This window comes from Danio aesculapii, chromosome 5 (genome assembly GCF_903798145.1).
Source record: "Danio aesculapii chromosome 5, fDanAes4.1, whole genome shotgun sequence".
Classification (NCBI taxonomy): Eukaryota; Metazoa; Chordata; class Actinopteri; order Cypriniformes; family Danionidae; genus Danio; species Danio aesculapii.
In genome coordinates, this window is record NC_079439.1 from 38,837,019 (window position 1) to 38,858,615 (window position 21,597).

The window sequence follows — 21,597 nt, forward strand, 5'->3', positions numbered from 1 at the left end:
GGTAAACCTTGAAAACGGTTATCATCCCATGCCTACTGTATAGTTGTCTATAAATTGTGTTGAAGTCAATCTCATCTTTTGAGTTTGTCACGTGAAAAGTTGTGAACTTTTACACAGTCTTCTAAATGCACTTGCATAGTTATAAATAAATATATTTTGCTCTAAAAATGACTTGATTTGCAAGAAAAGACCTTCATTTGTTAGCTTAGGAGCTGCATAAATATTAGCTATAGTTATAGGTTTAACTGTTAATTTTAAGGCCCTTTTCAATATAAAACAACATTTGAAGAGTTTGAATACAAAAACCTCTAAGTGTCATCTGAAATTTTCAGCTTCCTACACTGTAAAACCCAACAGTCAACTTTATCAAATGAAATGAGTGTAGTTAACTCAAAAATTGACTGAAAGTTAATTCTGCTCATTTAAAAAGAGTTTTGAACTCAGTGTTTGAGATAATGAGTTAATTAAATACCTCATTACTTCAGCTTAAATGGAGTAAGGTCAGAGTACTCGTATAGATCAGTTTTTTAACTCAAATGGTTTGTAGCAAATAGTTTCCAGTACTCCAGGTTTTACAGTACTCAGTTGGTTTGAGTTCTCTTCATTTATCAGGTTTTATGTGCTCAAATGTCTTCGTTTACTCAAATGGATTAAGTTCACAGTACTTATTAGGATTAGTATTTGAACTTAAATGGTTTGTTGCAGTCGGTGTCCTCAAACGGTTTGATTTACCTTAACGTTTTGTGTTTACAGTGTATGTTTAGTTATTTTATTTTAAAGGCAACGTAAAGAACATATTCTGTTTAAAAATAGTGAAATTACTAAACCTTCACACAGGAAAATGCTCGTTTTAGAAGAGAAGTTTAATGGATTTTGCATGTGAACTCTACAATTTTCTGAAATGTGAGCTGGAGTACTGCAGTTTATTTATAGACATTTATCAATTCACACTAGCTGTTTCGATCTAAAGATGCGAATAAAATTTATGCGCATAACTGGAATATCACATAAAATATGTGCAAATAAAGCAGCATCTCCATCCAACGAATCAAAGAGAACAAAAATCGTCACTTCCTGATTAACTGCTGCCAAAAATCAAAAGTAAAAACGGAATTTGCTGCGGTAGGAGAAGCTGCGTCAATTTTTTCTTTATTTAATAATAAAGAAGACAATACCGACATGCAATGAACATGTCTAAAGGTGTGTGACGCAGAGCACAGATGCTCTTAACAATTCTAAAGGTATTTAATAATATAATAAAACTAATACTGGCATTTTAGAATGACCAAAACAACATTTCAGATGTTTTACAGTTTGCTAAGCTCGCTGGTTTGTCCATTTACACATTTGTATCAGCACATGATCTCTTATACAAAATCACATGAATTTTTATTTTTTTATGAGCATACTGGAATTTGTTTGGTAAAAGTGTTTCCATCACAGTTTATGCGCATCTTTTCAAATAAAATTTATCCTACTAAGTTATGCGCATATGTTTTTTATGTGCATTTTCAAAATGTATGCGCATCTTGGCGTTTCCATCAAGCGTTTTTTTTTTTGCTTTTTCTCGCATATCCAAAATGCGCATAAATATAAGTGGATTACTTATTTATCCATAACATGGAATCACTCATATTTTATGGGGTAATATACACAAGAGGGAAAGGGGGAAATAGATTTCTTTTTTTTATCATTGTTCAACAGCCAGGAACAAAGAACACACTTCACACTACACATACATATGATACGTTACATATTCAGCCACCTGTCACCAAGAAAATTCAACTTTGAAAAACAACACACGGTAAACATATATGGAAATTAAGGTTGTGGTACCTTTGTAATACATACTCATTTATCCTAATTTTTAATGTCGCCTGAAATTATCCCAATTTGTATGTACTGGAAATTGTGTTTTTTGACACTTTCAATGAATTTTACTCCAGGCTCTTGCTAATTATTCTTTCTGACATTGACTTTTTTTTAATACTTTCTTGAATTGAGAGCAATTCATGAATTTTTGGATAAGTAAATGTTTTATGAAAATGTTGTTGTTGTTGTTGTTGTTCCCTTCTAAGATCAACAGGCTGTTGACAGAAAAGCTCTTGATGTGCATCATTTGCTCTGTATTATTATTTTTTTCTCCCCTGTTTTGGACAGAACTGTCTGTCTCGTAGCCTCGGGTGCCCGTTTGATCTTGCCGCTTCATGCTAATCTGTGAGCATCTGAGCTCTTCATCAGAATCAGCTGTCTCTTTATCATCACCCTTTCAATCAACACTCCAATCTCCTCATTATATGGAGAATAAATCTGTTTGTGTGTCACTGAGCAGATCTGAGTCGCCCTGTGAGTCACACACACCCTGGCATGAATTTGGGAGGATTTTTTTCGCTGTAATTTCAATATGCATTAAAACAAAAACAAAAAAATCAACCCCACATTTCTGCCCATGAATTACACACTCCTACATGCACTTTCACACCACACACAAACACCTACACTTGATTAGGAAATAATGAGTGGTATATTAGTCATATTATTCATTGTCGTTATGACGTCAGTAATGTGTAATCAGATAAGTATTCCCACCACATAGGTACAGTGGGGTTCATGTGCATCACTATTACGTATTCTGTTAAACAGGTCACATCTCTTCTGGTTCTCGTCCTTTTTTTTTTTGAGCTTCATTAAATATGAAGCTGTTAGATGCCTTTAAAGGAGCTACCAAAGATTAGCACAGCCCCTGCCCACCACATACGCTTTTAGTTTGTTTTTTATCACCAACAATTGGATTTTTTAGAATTTAATGGAATGACAAGAATACGAAGAAGTGACGAGGATAGATGTCCAGATATCGCCAGTTCAGATATGGTCATCATGCTTTTAAATCTCCCTTTGACAAGTGAATGGGTTTTTTTTGTTTGTTCATTTAACTTCTAACATTAAGCAGGTCAACTTAAATGTATACAGACTTGTACAGCTAATTAGCTGTGAGCGCTTCTCCAACTGTCAAAGTGTTTAAAAAACGCAGAGCACACAGTACAGAGGCTGACTGTGCTGCTGGTGTTTTAAAACGCACCACTTCCAGTAGCAATAACAGAAGAAAATCCTCAGCTGACATTTCTGCAGCGCAAAACGCTTCGGTGGACACGTGCCCTTATTTTTGTCTTTCAGAACCCGCACATTAAATGATTACTGCTCAAACTACCTGTTTAAAATGAGCTGAAACAACACATTTTTTGGCCAATTCCTGTGTTTTATGTTCAGTCCACTTAAATTTGTAAACCATTAAGTTAACTTAAGCGTTTTGCGTTGGTCCAACTACCTGATTGGTGGATTTGTGGTTCCCAGCATGCTTTGTGTGGGATTGAATTTAGAGAAGGAAATGTTGACAATAAAAGTAATCTTAGGAGTTTAAAGTTAATAGAAAAACTTGTTAGAGTTTAATCTTCGTTTAGTTTGAAGATTTAGAAGATTTTCATATAATGCTTTGAGTTTTGAGATTACCACCCTGCAGAAGCACCCATGCTTTGGGTGTTGGCAGCTTAATTAGCAAAAATGCAGTTTGTTGCTTTGCTCAGTGAGCAATAACTGTCCTAAAATTAGTTCTGAGACCAGTCTCAATCAACTCTACATGTAACTCATGAAATATGCTTAAAATGGCTCTTTTGGTTCATTTAGGATGACGTCAAATAAAACTAAGAAACTTTTAAATGTACGACACATAATAGACACACATTAAATTATCAGACCTTATCAGTTTTAGTTAATAAAAAATACAAATGTATTTAAACTTTTATTTGATAACATGTTGGACCAACTCTATTGCATTTAATTGTGTAAATAGTTTTTTTTTAATAGTTTCTGTTAAACAGATTTATTGGATTGAAACACTGCCCTGAATTAAATTGCGTTCATCTGATAAGTTATTTTTTGAGTGTAGTTCATGTGCATCAGTATTCAATTTGGGGTCAGCATGATTAAAAAAAAAAAATATTAAATATTGAAAATTGGGGTAATGACTGCTGAAAATGCAGCTTTAGAATTCATCAAAAGGAAAAATTACTCTACTCTGAACACAACATTGACCACATGCATCTAAACCAGCCAAAATTGCTGGTGCTCTTTTACAAATTTTATAAATCCATTTCTCAACTATAAATCAAATACTGCTTACATGCACACTGTAAATAATGTTGGGTTCCACACATTTTCTTTATTTTGTCCCAACGCAAATATATCAAGTTAAAACGTCATTGTTTTTACAAATTTAAGTGAATTGAACATAAAACAATTAAGTTGTCCCCCAAAAAATCTCAAAACTTCTATTGTTTCAGCTCATTTTAACTAAGTAGTTTGAACAAAACTACTTTTTTGTATAATTAAATTTGGTCCTTTGGCATAAAAAGGTATACTTTTCTCTTGGTCTGAAACCAAACTTTAGGTGTGAACATATCCAGAAATTCTGATCTATTTGTGTGCTGGGCTTCCACTGTAAGTGCATTACAACATTTCTTGTTCCTAATATGTGAGAAGGGAGCTGACGTGGTTTTCTAATGTTATTGACAACTTGACACGAATACAGTTCAAGCGAAGAGCTTAAGCTGTTCCTGGAAAATTCCTGTAACTCTTTCCTTTAATCGATAAATTGGCACATCGGTCTCCCGTTGTACCAGTCTGAACATCAAAACTTAACATCCCCAGTCTGCAGATCCTCAAACATCAGGTATATGCTCCCACCCTCAAGCTTTTTTGTCCTAGATTTAAAGTCGTCCTTCAGTATGATGTCTTTTTAGGAAAAGCAGTCTAGAAAGGGCACCACAGAATGCCAGCTATACTTAGCCGCAAAAAACACACGTTTTGTAACATCAAACCAGCTATCTTTCCTTCACTTTCCAGCCATTTGCTAATGTTTGATGTGTCGTTATCAGACAGACCTCAGGTGGGTTTCTAATTCTCCTCTCTAAGGAGTGAATGCCCAGGGTGACTGAACTGATTTGCACTGATGCGATCTGAATCAGGGAAAAAAAAGAGAGCGAAAGTGTGTGCGCTAGTGTGTGCATGTGTGTGCTTTCTCAAATCCTAATTAACTGGCAGGGATCTGGTCCAGGAGAGTTGAAAAGGATGTTGGTTAATCAAAGCAGAATATGTCGAGGTCTGTCCGTCTCTCTCTCTGTGTGCATGTGTGTGCGTGCGCAGTGACAGGCCAGCTGTTCTCCTGTCTCGTTCAGCCCTGTTCTCCATAATACAGAATTATTAAAGAATACTGTTAAGCTAATGTTCTTTTGCTTGCCCTTACTCTCTCTCTCCATCCATCTCTTTCACTCTTTCTGCATCACATCCCCTTCCTCCATCACTAACCCGCCTCTCGTTGTCTTTCTGGTCATAGTTTTTTGTGGCTAGCGCATCATGCAAGTTTATACCCGCATCATTATACCCGTCTTTGTTTTGTCGGATAAAGGTTTGCGTGAGTGTCTTTGTCTCATCTCCATCCCGTCTGTGTTGTGCGCATTATGTTCTGCCATCTCGTGTCAAGTTGTCTTCATTAAGCAGATTTGCATCACTGGAGTCGTCATCTCATTTATCAGTAATTTAGAGGCTCGGATTAATCTGAACTGCTTAATTAAATGAATGGCCGTGGCGATTTCCCGCTCTCTGTTGGTTTGTTGTCGTTGGTGTGTTAGTTTGTGTGTCTCTTCTTCTCCGTCCTGCGTGTTTGCATGTTTTCTGGGAATGAGCGTGTGTTTAGTGATGCTGTATTTCTCGTTGTTTTTGGCAGCCACCAGCACTCGTTTGTGGTGTGGACCACCCACTCTCTGCTTGCTGCATCTCCAACCTATCACCTGACAGGGTAATGCACCAATCAGCTGCCTGTGCTTGTGTCATGTGCTTGTTGCCATATTCGTCTTGTCCTTTTTTATTAATTGTAGAAACTTCGTATTGTCTGGTTTAGCGACACCCTCTGACCCTGCTTAACCTTTCCTCTTGAATCATCGATAGTCCTTCATCGTCATGTTAAAGCCCTGTCATACTGAGCGTGGCGTGATGTATCGAGGCGAATTGGTGACACACAGAATCCCCTATGGCAAATTAATGTGCGTGATGTGGCGCTGAGTGCAACAAAGCATTTTTTTGGCAGCCTCCCAACACGACGCTCACCCTGATCTTCTCTTTTCCCTTTATGAATGTGTGTATATATATATATATATAAATTTGGCTTTAAATTTGTCTGTAGCACATTTACGCGACAGTAAATTAAGTTAAGATGGAGCTACATCAGAATCACAAACTATGTGTATACATACAACTAAATTATTCAACTTGTCTAGTCTTTTTTTGCTTCGCAGTTCCTTACCATGCAAGTTTTTAAATATTTATTTTTGTTTTTGTTGCTGATGTTTGAAAAATAAGTCTTCGCTCTTTTGTGCCTTGTGTGAAGAACTTCATAGGGATCTGTTTTTTCGATTCAAGGGCATCACCGCATCTCTCATTGTGCTCAGTGTGAAAGGGCCTTTTTGTTGTTACTTGGGTCACAATGCTGTACATTTTGTATATTTCCTATTGGGAGGACTCTTCGATAAAGATTTCAAAGCCATGAATGAAACCCATGGGAGTGAATTGGAGCTCAAGGTTTATTTCGCAACTCTTTTATTTATTTTTTTATAAATAATGTAGTTTCTCACCAGTAATTCTTGAGTTAAAGAAGATTATTTAAAACAACAACTTTATTAATATTTTATTATTTAAATGGTCAGGCCTTTTTTCACAGAATAACATAGTTTTTTCCACTAGGAATTCCTGAGCTAAAGATTATTATTTAAATAAAAAAACATTATTAATAATTTATTATTTAAATGGTCAGTACTTATTTTGCAGAATAATGTAGTTTCTCACTAGGAATTCCTGAGCTAAAGATGATAGTTTAAAAACAACTTTATTAATAATTTATTATTTAAATGGTCAGTGTTTTCTTTTTTTTTTTCTTTTATGAATAATGTAGTTTCTCACCAGTAGTTCTTGAGCTAAACAAGGTTATTTTAAAAAGACAACTTTATTAATAATTTGTTATTGTTTTTGCAGGATAATGTAGTTTCTCACCAGGAATTCCTGTGCTAAAGATTATATTTACTTTAAAAAGGCATTATTAATTATTTAATTATTTAAATGGTCAATGTTTTTTTCTTTTTCTTTTTTTTTTTTTTTTTCTTTTTTTTTGAGACTAATGTAATCTCTCACCACGAATTCCTGAGCTAAAGATGATTATTTATTAAAAAAAAACATTAATAGTTTATTATTTAAATGCTCAGTGCATTTTTGCTGAATAAAGTAGTTTCTCACCAGGAATTCTTGAGTTAAATTACTTTTAAAAAGAAACATTATTAATCATTTAAATGTTCAGTGCTATTTTGCAGAATAATGTAGTTTTTCCACAAGGAAATGTTAAGCTACAGATTATTAAAAATAACATTATTAATGTATTATTGTAATGTTCAGTGCCTAAATTGCAAAATAAGTGTCATGACAGGATTATTATAATATTATATTCTTTTTATGTAGTTTTGTTCACCTATACCTCAGGAGTATTTCATTAATGCATTAATCCAAAAAAACCCTCACCTTCCAAGACAGTAGGCCCCTTTGTGAACCCAGATGAAACAATTTTTTTTCCTGGTTTATTTATTTATTATTTTGGCTGGATATCATTGGTGAAGCTCTGAAACTTGAAGTTGCAAGGATAAGGTCTGTGAAAATGGATGCAATTTTCACTGTGCTGATCATTAAAGTCCTGTCCTGAGTCCTCATTCATAAATCTTTGAGTAGTTTCCATGCTATAGGCTTGAGTGCTTAGGCAAATTTAATAAAATTCTTCGTACATATGTTATTGTTCTGTTGTTTAGTTGTCTGAAAATGCACAAGCTTTAGGAGCTACTTTGCTTAGCCCCAGAGTAACCATAAGAGCTTATTATGAGGCCTTTTTAATTATTCATCACTTTATATGCTTACAGGGTCCAAAATTAACACCCGCCGAGCGCCAATTGTGAAAACAAATTGGCTTTAGTAAGTAAATAAAATGGAGCCAGTTGGCCGGCAACTTTGTTAGGAACTGAAGCTTTGGAAGATTAAAAATGAAAAAGTCTGATCAACTGATCACTGATGAAAGTGAAGAGCATGATCCACGTCTACTGCTCAGACTGCAAAGATATCCAAGTCGAAATATATTTGTCTGAAATATAGCAAAATATGTAGTTGATTAATAACAAAAATCACTATATTTGGGTTGTTATTTCTCCACTAATGTATCAACTAAAGGTAAACGTGTTCGATTTTCTGACAGTTATTATTACCATTGCTAATTTCCATTATCACAAAAACTGAAATTGATTATTGCGATTTTAAAAAAGCAGTGTTAAATCCTATAACATTGCGATTAGATGATTGCTAAAGGCTGCAATGTAAATACATATTCAAATGGCATATATAGCACATATATATATATATAGATGCTTAACAGAGCAAGGAAATTTTCACAGTATGTCTGAAAATATTTTTTCTTCTGGAGAAAGTCTTATTTGTTTTATTTCGGCTAGAATAAAAGCAGCTTTTATTTTATTTTTTTATTATTTTAAGTTCTTTTTTAATGATTAGCCCCTTTAAGCTATATTTTTTTTCGATTAGTCTACTGAACAAACCATCATTATACAATAATTTGCCTAATTACTCTAACCTGCCTAGCTAACTTAATTAACCTAGTTAAGCCTTTAAATGTCACTTTAAGCTGGATAGAAGTGTCTTGAAAAATATCTACTCAAATATTATTTACTGTCATCATGTCAAAGATAAAATAAATCAGTTATTAGAAATGAGTTATTAAAAGTATTATGTTTGTATGAAGTGTGTTGAAAAAAAAATCTTCTCTCCGTTAAAATGAATTGAGGAAAAAAATAAACGGGGGCTAATAATTCTGACTTCAACTGTGTGTGTGTGTGTGTGTGTGTGTGTGTGTGTGTGTGTGTGTGTGTATATATATGTATATATGTATATGTATATATATATATATATATATATATATATATATATATATATATATATATATATATCAGTCGCTTTTGTGAGGTGTTTGTAATGCAGCGCCTATGGGCAGGACAGTAAATTTGACGTTTTCTCTTCTGGCTGCTTTTATCAGTCTCGCACTATTTTTCTCCTTTACAGAAAGTCGATAACACTATCGTTGAGTTTTTCTTTTATTATTTTTGCAAATAGGATTGTAAAAACATATATATTTTAACTCTCCCATTCCCAACTATGATGACTTGAAATGTGGAAAGGGTCCATCTAAGTCAGAAAAATCACAATTAGAAATTGTCATCAAATCGCACAATACTTTTTGGTTTTAATAAAACCGCTTTTTTGCAGTTTTGTCACAAACATAAACGTTTATATGTATGTTTTTTTTAATTTTTAATACAGATCTATAAAAACACAAACCAATATACATGTAATAATACAAACAAGTATAGAGGGATTGATGTTAATGTCATTTGTCACAAAATTGTTTATTTATTTTCAGATGTGAAACTTGGTGGAATGCCTTAAGGTTGTGTGACATTTATATTTTAACAGTTTCAGCACATTTGAACATGATTACTGTGATAATCATGATATGAAATATTCATACCGTTACTCCATTCTCAACATGGACTTTTGTTTTTGAAGCTTTTAGACTGGTGAAGTTAAAGTTGTTTATCGTTGGTTTAGTACAGATTTGTTATAAATACACAAGCTATAAGGTGCTGTGTACGAATGAGAATGCAATACTTTCTCATACGCATTTGTTCACAGCACCTTATAACTTGTATATTTATAACAAATCTGTACATACAATTCAACATCCAGAGCTTTTTGACTAATTGCATCTCTGTTTAATGTTTGTTGTCTTTTTTTCATATTTATTTTCGTGTCGTCACTTGTCATTTTATGTACACTGGAAGCTTCTGTAGCCAAAACAAATTCCTTGTGTGTGTGTAAGCACACTTAGAAATAAAACCAATTCTGATTCAGTTTATTTTGAGGTCTCCCAGAGCATAATGCTTAAACTACTACATGACAGTTAGTCATTTTTATGGCTTATACCTAGTATGCCCTTTAATATGATATCCAGAATCATGTTTTTGTCTCATTAGACCACAGAACTTTCTTCTTTCATTGTCTTCCATATTCTGGCAGAACGCACCAGAGATTACTGAAGCATCTGAGCAAGCACTGAAGCTTGTAACTCCTACAGAGTTGTCATTGGTCTCTGTTTGGTCTCCAGCACTTTTTTTCTTACACTCAGTTTAACCTGGATATTCACTGGTTTGGAAATCATCTTGTGCCCATCCGTTGCTTTGTGCTTTTCAGTTTACAGAGCATCTGGGGCTGTTTCTTTCCTTTTCATTGTGTGTTTTGGCACAATGACTCACCAGATCTTAGACATTTAGAACAATTGTTTGTTAATACAGCCCTTTGAGTAGTGATCATTATTTATGTATTTATAGGACATCTTAAAGGAGACAGTTGCACCAGAGAGGATTTAGATGTTAATTTCTGAAATATGTGTATGAATTTACTACATTCAGATGTTTAGGGTTGGTACATTTTCTCTAAAACTCAACAAGACTCCATTTATGTAATCAAAAATACAATAATAACAAAGAGATTGTGAAACCATGTTACAATAAAATAAACAGATTTCTATTTAACTAAATAACTTCTTTCTTTTTTGACATGATCCTTCAGAAATCACTCTAATATGATCATTTGATGCTAAAGAAACAATTCTTATTTTAACCGTTAAAAAGTTGTGCTACTGTTATATTTTTCCTTGAATATAAGTTGCAAAAGCAAAATTTATTCAAAATGCGAGTCTAATTTGTAACATTATAGGTGTATAACAATTTAGTGTAATTTCTTTAGTTCAACGCTTTGGGTTCAAAAGTAAATGTATATGTTGAAGTACTTTAAATCAGTGTTGCAAAAATTGCATGTGAAATGTTATTCTCGTCACAGATATGAGGAACAAAGTCACAATGTGGCATTTTTGTGACTTGCGCCGCTTTTCTTAAACATTGAACTTGGCATGTGATGCTGTCATTGACACATGTGATGCTGTCATTGTGCTGTTTGTCACAAATATATTAAATATACTCTTAAATATACTCTTAGTCATCATAGCATCATAGAATCGAGGAATAAAGACATGTCTGATTTAATCTTTTGGTTATTTAGAGCACTGGTTGATCTTAAAATGTTCTGACTGTTTGCTCTTTTACCGTTGAGCTCGGAAAAGGCCAAACTAGCTGACCGCAACATCTGAAGGAACCAATTTAATTTGCTTCCATGATGTTTTATATATATATATGTGCCCTATAAATGGCTGACATGGACAAACAGAATGAGAAAATGTTTGCTTGTCTTATTAGGCTCTCAGAAAAACAACAGTTCTCCCAGATTAGTTTTAGCTTCTTTTAAATTAGAAGGCTGTTATTTCTGAGAGACTCGTTTCTGTTGTGTATCTCACCAAGGTTATAATAGTTTTGGATTTTTCATTAGTTTTAGTTTTTATTTCGTTTTGACTTTTTGTTTTCAAATTCAGTTACTTTTAATCAGTTTTTAGAGGTAGATTTACTAGTTTTTATTAGTTTCTATATTTTGAAAATGAGTTTTAGTTTTTATTAGTTTTATTATTAGTTTTAGGTTTTTTCTAAATAAGGATATTTGTTAGGTGCAAGATTCAAAATCAATAGAATAAATATTGTATAATAATAAAAACTCGGCCATACATTTTTTTGAAACCTGTATTTATACATGAACAAATACATGATCGTCTACCAATACCATACCCATCCTCAACTTCAAATACAACAGCCCATAAGATATAGCAGCCTTAAGTATGTATGCAAGGCTGCTCTGAGGTTAGCTAAACAGTAGTAAAGGGAAGTTCAGATATTTAACGCGGATGTTTGGACTCAACATACCAAAATGAAGTAGTCAGCAAGTGTAATTTCAATCAGTTAAAACATCACCATAATCTGAAAAATGTAAAGGTATCTAATGTAAAGTTTTGCAACCCAACTGAAGCATGGTTCCCTTATTTAAATTCCATTACGATTCTCTGTTTTAAAATACGAAAAACGTTTTTTTTTCACCAGATCCTCTCATTTAAGCCCTTGGTTTACCCGCGGTGCTGTTGTTTAAGCTTAGTTCAGTCACAGCAGGCTCATATACTGTTTGTGTTTGGTTCACTGAATCACGCATGCGCAGTATTATCAATTGACCGCTTTCAAATTTGGCCTCAGTGTAACGTTACTGTTCTAATAACTGAATGAGAGTATGTATTGGATTATTTTGAGTCAGAGGTGGATATTAGGCTTGTTAAAATGTAAGTAGTTAGTGGATAAGTGCTTACTGGAGACGCGAATCATTTCAAATGATTCAGTTCGTTTTGGTGAAGTAGTTCAACCGGTTCACTTAGAAGATCCGGTTAAAAACATTACACCTATTGGTATAAATAAAACCCATTATTGGGCACAAATGTGTTAAAGTAATAGTTTTAAGTGCCTGTAATGCTGCCACCATGCTACTGTCATGTCCACTCGTTGTTTTTGTCGCGGGAGCAACAGCAAGGACTGACTGGAGGAGAACCGGCTCGTTCTGACCAATGGCAGCAGGATTACAGACTCTGAGGTGTGAAAGGGTCAAACACCTGTAGCGCGGATTAGATTTACTTTTAAAAGACTTACAGTACGATTATGTATTAAATACATTGAGAAATACGAAAACGAAGGAGGTTTTTGCTATAATTTTAGTTAGTTTCAGTTAGTTTTGGATGTACACAATAGTTTCAGTTAGTTCTAGTTTTTTAAAAAACTCGTTTTTATTTTTGTTTCAGTTAACGACAATTATTTTACATTTTAGTTTTCGTTTTTTCGTTAACTTTAATAGCCTTGTATCTCACTATAATAAACCTCTGTGTTAGGAAACTTGTCTACTAGTGCTTTGTGTCAGTTGTGCAAATTTGTGTCTGTGTAGTATTTTTTCTCTCTCGTATTTTAGATTTCTGCACCGTAAAAAGCAATTAGTTACTTTACTTTAAAAAGTGAGTAAACCCATTGTTTTAAAAGTGACAAGTAGACTTGTCTTAATAAAAAATTTAGTAAATTTGAGTAAATTTTAAATAAAAAAAATTTTCAGTAAAAAGTAAATTAATAGCTTTAAAAGCAACAAGTATAATTACTTTAAGTAAAGTCAACCATTTTGGTTACTATACACTACCTGACAAAAGTATTGTTGTTGATCCCAGTTGTATGAAAAACAAATAATAACTTCTAGTTGGTCATTTGGATAAGTGGCAGAAGGTAGATTTTTCCAATAAATCATGTGTTGAACTGCATCCTAATCATCACAAATACTGCAGAAGACCTATTGTAACCCGAATGGACCCAAGAAAATCACAGAATCACAGAAATCAGTCATTTGGTGAACAAAAAATCATAATTTGAGGTTACATTCAGTATGGGGGTGTGCGAGAGATTTGCAGAGTGGATGGCAACATAAAGAGCCTGAGGTATCAAGACATTTGTGCTGCCCATTAAATTACAAACCACAAGACAGGGCAAATTATTCAGCACATCAAAGTTCCTGAAAGCAAATATGGTCAAGGTGCTCCAGGATTGGCCAGCCCAGTCAGCAGACATGAACATTATTGAGCATGTCTGGGTTAAGATGGTGGAGGCATTGAAGATGAATCCAGAGACTCTTGATAAGCTCTGGGAGTCCTGCAAGAACGCTTTCTTTACCATTCCAGATGACTTTATTAATAAGTTATTTGAGTCATTGCAGAGATGTATGGATGCAGTCCTCCAAGCTCATGGGAGTCATACACAATATTAATTCTTTTCCCACTGTACCAAGACTTTATATTCTATACTGGACATTATTTCTGTTCAATGACAAGACTTTTGTCTAAGCAAAGTCAGACCTTACTGTCCTAATTAAATATTTCAAAATGAAGGCATGATCATATTTTATTTCGGTAAAATAAGTGTAAGTCTTTGCTTTTCATATAAGCCACTTCTGATACCAAATGATCAACTAAAAGTCAAGTTATTATTTGTTGTTCCCAAAACTTGGATAGACGACAAGACTTTTGTCAGGTAGTGTATTTAATAACTGCACTGTATAAAATGCTGGGTTCCACACAGTTGATTTCTATTAGAAAATCATCAAGGAATTAATTGAACTTATTAGTTTTTACAAATATAAGTGGATTTAACATAAAACGGTTAAGTTGTCCACCCAAAAATCTCAAGAATCGTGTTGTTTCAGAACATTTTAAATAAGTAGTTGGAACAAAAAGCAAACATAATTGTTGTTTAGAATCAGGAGGCACTTTGCACATCCAATGAACAAATATTGCATTTTCAGTCAAACATTTTCAGCCTATACCTGCATATTAACCCTCCACCCTCTTTTTCTCTTTCTTTTATGGACAGATCACTAGTGGAGGATGATGATGCTCAGATGATGAAGGTATCGCTGGGATGCAGTGAAATGGGCCTCTCCTCCCACTTGCAGGCCTCGAAGACAGGAAACACACGCTTCTTTACCAGCAACACACACAGTTCTGTGGTTTTACAGGTGAGTGTGTGTGAATACATGTGTCACTTACTAAACGTCAAGGTGGGGCGTCACCATCTGCCGATCCGGCATGGTGTCACACATGAGAGTGTGTTTGGACGAGACCGTGAAGGTCATCGCTGCCGTTGCTGGCACTCATGCTTTAGCTCACACATGTACACGATAGTCTTATTATTGTCATCATCATTGGTGGTGGTGGTAGGTGTTTATGAAGTGCAGAAGGACGTTCATTAGCATCTTTCTGCAGCTCAGATGACAGGTGTTTGAGTGCGAATCAAAGGTGAGATTTTAATTGGAATTTGCAGTGATGTGTTGCAGACAGATCAATAAATGAAGGTCATCTGCTTCATTTTGTTTGTGTTTGCGTCTGTTCATATTTACTTAACCCGCTGACGAATGAGGAAATTTGTATGTTAAAAAGTAATTAATTGTACTGTTGGACATATTTAAGGAAGTATTAATGCTTGATCACTTAAGAAACAATAACTATAAAGATACGTGTAATGAATGATAATTATATTAGCGTCCACATTATTGTGCGATTTAATGTTCTGTTTAATATAAGCACTAATGCATATCTGCCACTTTTTAAATGTTTATGTTCTTAACAGCAGTATGGATTCTGTTTTGCTGCCAACGTTATTATTGACTGGAGGAAATCAGGCTGAAAGTGTTTGCAGTCTGAGCGGAAACTAATAAATGTGTAAAGTTTTGCCATTAAATGAGTTTGTGCACCAAAAAGTTGATATCTTCCTCAACTTTTAATCTTCCTCTAGAAATATTTCAACATTTATTTCAAATGCAATTTTAAACATTCTATTTTGCTGGTTTATTCTTAAAGTAAGAACAGATACATGCCATTAAAACGTCCTTCTCATTTTAATCCTAAACTGTAGGGCCTCCTTTTGTGGCCATCGATTTGTCTTGTGAGTGCAGATACAAGGCTTTTGAGACATTCTTCTTGCAGAATAGTGGCCAGGTCACTATGTGATGCTGATGCAGGAAAATGTTTCCTGACTCGCCCTTCAAAACACCAGAACGTGGCTCAATAATATTTATGGCCCGTTTCCACTGAGTGGTACGGTACAGTTTGGTTTGGTACGCTTTTATAGCCGTTTCCACTGTCAAAAAGCGTACCGAACCGTACCGTACCACTTTTTCGGCACCCTTTCGAAAGGGTACCAAAGACGAGAAAGGGTACCAAAAGGCGGAGCTAGACGCGCAGCTGAACGCTATTGGTTTACAGAGATACGTCATTCGCTTACGCAACAAGCCAGAATGAAAACAAAAAACCCGCCATGTTTGAAATACACAGCCGACGAGCCGAGACATTACAGCGGAATAATTTATACATATAATAACGAGCCATGGTCGACCTGGGCTCAAACAAACCTTGTCGTCGTCTTGATAAACAGCCACAAAGCCAAGAAGAAGAGCAGATTTACCCTGTGCCCCGTAGTTTTTTACGAGGCAGTCTGAGGCGCGAGCGGTTTCGCTTTCTTGCTAGCGTTCGCCGCGCGTCTAACATTATATCTGAAATAACAAACTTCTTGAGCTGATGATAATAACGTGCGCTTGATTATTGATGTGCTTTTAAAACCCGATCCTGTCAGACACTGACAAACGTGAGAGTGAAGCGCGAAGAAACAAAGGAGAAGCCGGAAAAAAAGGAGCACATTATTTTTTCAGCAAACATGAACAAAATGCCATGTATAACTAACTTTATTATCTTCACATTTTGGACTATTATGAACTCAGATTGACGGAATTACTGTCTAACAGAGGCTACGTGTGCTGCGGAAGACACAGATGAGAGGTTTTCACTGACTAGGCTATAATTTGTATTGTTTTGAACCTAAATACGGACGAAAATGTCTGCTGTGTGTATTTCTTCTGTAGTTGGTAACATTTCGGAGACTGCAAGGGGCTGTATGTGTCTATATATGTTCATTTATTTAGTTATTTAATATAATTATAGACGTTACAGTAGGCTGTTTCGCACTATCATTGATCTGCAGTTATAATCAACTCATGTTCATTGAAAAATTACTAATAAACATTTATACACAAGCATTTATGTGTATGAAGCATCTGTTTTGTGAGAAGTGCTTTTCATATGATATGTGAGCGACCTGTACAGCTTTATTGTAGACATTTCCTCAAGCGAGAATGACGTCGACTGAAACTGTCATACACCACGCCCACCAAAAGGGTACCCTTGTTAGTGGAAACGCAAGCCTGATAAAGGTGACCCGTACCAAACCGAACCAAACCGTACCGTACCGGTCAGTGGAAACGAGCCATTAGATCTGGGCACTGTGCAGGCCATGGGAGATGTTCAACTTTACTTTCATGTTCATGAAACCACTATCAGCAGTCTTGCTGTGTGTATTGATGCACTATCATCCTGATACACAGCATCGCCTTCAGGATACAGTGTTTGAACCATTGGGTGCACATGGTCTTCCAGAATGGTTGGTAGTCCTTGACACTGACACGCCCATCTATCACAAGTATCGGGCCTAGGCATTGCCATGATATTGCAACCCAAACCATCCACAATCATGCTCCAAACTGGGCATGCAACAATCTGGTTGGTATGCCTTTTTGAGGCGTCTCCATACTGTAACTTGACACATCAGAGAGCAATACATGTTTCACAGCAAATGTTATTTCAGTATTCTCATCATCGGAAACAGTTTATTCACCTCTTAAGTAGGCATGGGCCGGTATAAGAATCTGACGGGATGATAACCTTGGATAAAAATATCACAGTTTCACGGTATTGTGCTCACTGCTCTAAAATATGTTCTTTTTACAAAAACTTTTTTCCCCTTTAAAAACAATATATTTTAGTTTTTTTAAAGAATTAAAATATTTTGAAACCGTAAACATGTCAGGCTAAATAATTCAAATGAATCGTTGATTCTGCTGTCTACATTTGTTTCAAAAACTGATTTCCTTAAAATTTAAGACGGCATCTTTGGATATTTTTTCTGCTGGAGATGCTGTTTTCCTAAAAATCCAAAAAAAAAAAAAAGTTAAATAGAAAATATTACACATACCTTAGGAACGGTATTACAGAATTTGGCGGTTTTAAAACCTTGATTTTTCCAACCCACGCCATACCTTGAAAACGGTAATTGTCCCATGCCTACTCTTAAGCAGAAAATGTAATTTAAAAATGATAAGGTACACAAACTACAAATATCCTCTGCTTGCTTTACTTTAATTGGTCTGAAAAGGTCTGTAATAAGTGTTAAGTTTACTTTCATGAAGCTAGTTAATGAAACCTTTCTAATAAAACTTGCTCGTTTGAACTTGTTTTGCTGTATTTTGAGTGAATTTAAGTGCAGCCTTGGTGAGACTTCTTAAAAGCACTTAAAAATCTTACCGACCATAAACTTTTGAACAGTTTCAAAGTCTATATGCTCACGCACAGACACATTAAAACATTACATGATCACTTTATGTCTCCAGCACTGACAATTAACATTGACACTGTGAGGTCACTCTATTGATTCCTGTCAAAATGTCATTGACAGCTGTCATTAATCAGCTGATCTGCATTCAGCTGAAACCAGCTCCTGCTGTGAGACCAAGCAGACTGTGAACTACATTTGCATGTCAAATTCAGATTAAGGTTAATTTGGTTCGATTCAGTTTGGTAAAGCAAAATATAAACTCTGATACATTCATCACATGACTAATGTAAATTAAAACAGTTTAGATTACTAAAAGTACTGAAGATTCATAACTTAATTTTATAGTACTCACTGTAAATGACCCTCAGACATTGTTACACGCATTTAACGGGTGATAACAATATTATGACCACATATTGCCAGTGCTGAAGATGAAAGCTATTAAGTGACGGCTGCTTATCATGTCTGTTTAAATCTGTCACATGTGTCCTAAAGCACAGCAGCCGCATCTCTCTATAATATCACTAACCGCTGGAAAAGTGATTTGATTCCAATGGTTTGTTGGGAAACAGTACTCTGTTAATTTGATTGGATGTTTATCCCCAGGCTCTCTACCGCCTCATACACAGAGCACACACTGAATGAGAGGTTTTACTGTGTGTTTTAGCATATGATTTGTGTTGCATATCCATTTTATTTTTAAAGAATATGCATAAAAATAATATTATGAAATCATTATATAATGAGTTCCCCCATGGAATGTATATACTTATTTATTTTTCAGTTTCTTGGCTACCCAGTTGTACACAATTAAGCTTTTCACATAGCCCTATTTAATGTTCTTAACAATAATATTATTATTATTAATTAATATTATTATTATCATGCATTTGTAGTAATGTGGTCAGTGGTTCTCAACAATGTTCAAAGGCCTCTGACTGTATTTCTGATAAATCTGATGTAAAGAAAGGGCTACTTTTGAAAATTGTACCTAGAATAGCAATATTTATTTGCAAAAATATAGTTAGTATAATAACATTTCATAATTAAACTAATCTGTCCCAATAGAACTGTTTCTTCAGTATTTGCACATTGTTAATATTATTACTATTATTATTATTATTATTATTATTAAGAAATTCACGATCTGATATTTCTAGTCATTTGAGATTACAGGCATGTTTTACACAAAAAAACCCTATTTCTCTGCAATTTTCGTCACAATAAAATATTTTAAAACTTGAGATAACAAATTATCAAGTATTTGTTTTATTGATGGCCCGACTTTATACTAATTTCCAAATCAAGATCTTGCTATATATCCAGATTTTTCATGACAACGGGATGAACTTGCATCTTGAGATTTAGTTGTTTTAGCGAACCTCAAATACATCAATTTAAAGGACACCTATGATGAAAATCATCTTTTTGAAGCTGTTTAGACAGAACTGTGTGTAGTTATAGTGTGTCCATAGTCATATTGGAGTGATATAAAGACAATAAGTCTCTTACTTTTTTTTTTAATTTCCTGATGTTAAAAAAGGTTTCAAATCCCTCTAATTTTGAGGCCATCCGCAACGGATGTGGTTTTCCCGCTCACCGAATTGATTGACAGCCGCATATTAACATGTCTCCGTAGTAACATGTATAATCATATCAACAATATAGGACGTGCACAAAGCAACTGGGATTAAAAGGTCTGTTCAGCTCTCTGACCATCAATCATCATCAAATGCGATCAAGAATTGAGTTTTACAAGTTTAAAACATTTTTAAAACAGTGCATGTTTGTAATGAATTACAGGGATTTTACCGTCTTTATCAGCACAGCCGCATGTCAGTACGATTATAAAAGAAGACACTTCAATCCCAGTCTGTAGACATTAAATCAGGTTTATTTTATACATTTAACATAAGAGATATTCATACAGCAGTGGATATTAACGTGTATCCTGTCACATTTACAGTGCAAAAACAGTGCAAAGGTAAATGTGTGCTTGTGCGTGCGTGCGTGCGTGCGTGCGTGCGTGCGTGAACTTTGTAATGACATTGTGTGTGACTCATCGTTGCAGAAAGGCTTGAATTACTCCACAACAAATACATCAAATAATCATTGGAAAAGTTCTTACTGTAGTATTTCTCACAAACGTTACATGAGATCTGCTTCCTTCATGTCTGTCACTGTGCTGTTTATCTGATGCAGCCCAGGCAGAGATTGAGGCACACTCTAACAGGCACGTGGGAACGGTGGGTGGGGAGAACTAGCATTAAAGGCACAGGCAACAAAAACAGCTACATTGTGTTGAGAGCAGAAAATTCCAATATTCTGAAAGCTATAATAAATAATCTGATGTGTGTTTTGAGCTGAAACTTTACAGACACATGCTGGAGACACAAAAAATCTTCTCTTAAATCTTGAAAAAGGAATAAAATAGGTGCCCTTTAGGCTTTTCTGGAACTGCATAGAAACCCTATGTCTGACTACCACTGGTTTACATGCCGTTAATGTTCATGTAGCCTTCACACACCCACACGCAGTGTTTGTATGTGTAGATGCCTGAGCACAAAACACTTTAGCTGTCACATTAAATGCAGCGTAACCTGAGTGTTGTCATCTTTTGCATTTTTGCGTTCAGTCGTTTACCAGACGCTTTTATCCTGAGCGACTTACAAAGAGGCACATCTCAAGCCATCTCTTTAGATGTAGATTTTGCATCAGACGCTGATGTTATGAGGCCAGTCGACTCTTCCGTGTGGCACATCTGTAAAAAAAATTCATCCCAGGGGCTGCAGTACAAGCTTGTGTTTAATTTCAGTAAGTGTATCACTGATTGGATTGTGCCTTATTTCATGTCCTCTCACACACGCCTGGCGTTTGCTTCAGCACATGCTAGTGGATTGAGGCTGACTGTGAGTGTGTGTGTAAATGAGTGAGTGGACGATGCCTCTGTCCTGTTAATTATGGCTGGTCTCAGCTCTGGGAGTCCATCTCTGCTTCAGTCCCCTCATGCTTCTGACCTCCTGTTCGTTAATTAACCCCGCAATCTTTTATTCAGAAATGACGCTCATGGGACGCATAGTAATGATACAGCTCCTTAACATTCACAGACTGATTTCCTGGGTGATAACAACAGATGTTTAGAGTTTTAGCGGTTTTGTTTTGTGCACTCTTTCTTCTCCTCGGTGAATTCATTAAGTGCATTACAAAAATTCTCTCTTTTTCTCTGTGCTTTATTTTTTCCCGTTCTCTCTGTGTCTCAGGGTTTTGACCAGTTGAGGATAGAGGGCCTGCTGTGTGATGTCACGTTGGTGGCGGGAGACGGGGATGAGGCGTTTCCTGTTCACCGAGCCATGATGGCCTCCTCCAGCGACTACTTTAAAGCCATGTTTACAGGTGAGCGAGAGCACGCCACGGGATAACAAAGGATTAGGTGAGGTGAAGAAGGGATTAAGGCAGGAGAATGTGGGCTTTTTTGGACCGAAAGGTCAAAGATTGA

General features: G+C 35.3%; 1 protein-coding gene across 6 annotated transcripts in view; it reads left to right on the forward strand.

Annotated features, from left to right (window-relative positions):
- The window catches only part of klhl13 (kelch-like family member 13), a 91,845-nt gene that overhangs the window by 47,359 nt on the left and 22,889 nt on the right, over positions 1-21,597 (forward strand). For 5 of the 6 annotated variants that reach the window (XM_056458152.1, XM_056458154.1, XM_056458153.1 and 2 more), the window contains 2 exons: positions 14,532-14,676; positions 21,362-21,494. In XM_056458152.1, coding sequence (XP_056314127.1) covers positions 14,532-14,676; positions 21,362-21,494 — 278 coding nt within the window. Of the gene's footprint in view, positions 1-5,779; positions 5,852-14,531; positions 14,677-21,361; positions 21,495-21,597 lie in introns of all 6 variants that reach the window. The other variant, XM_056458150.1, reaches the window with a different exon arrangement.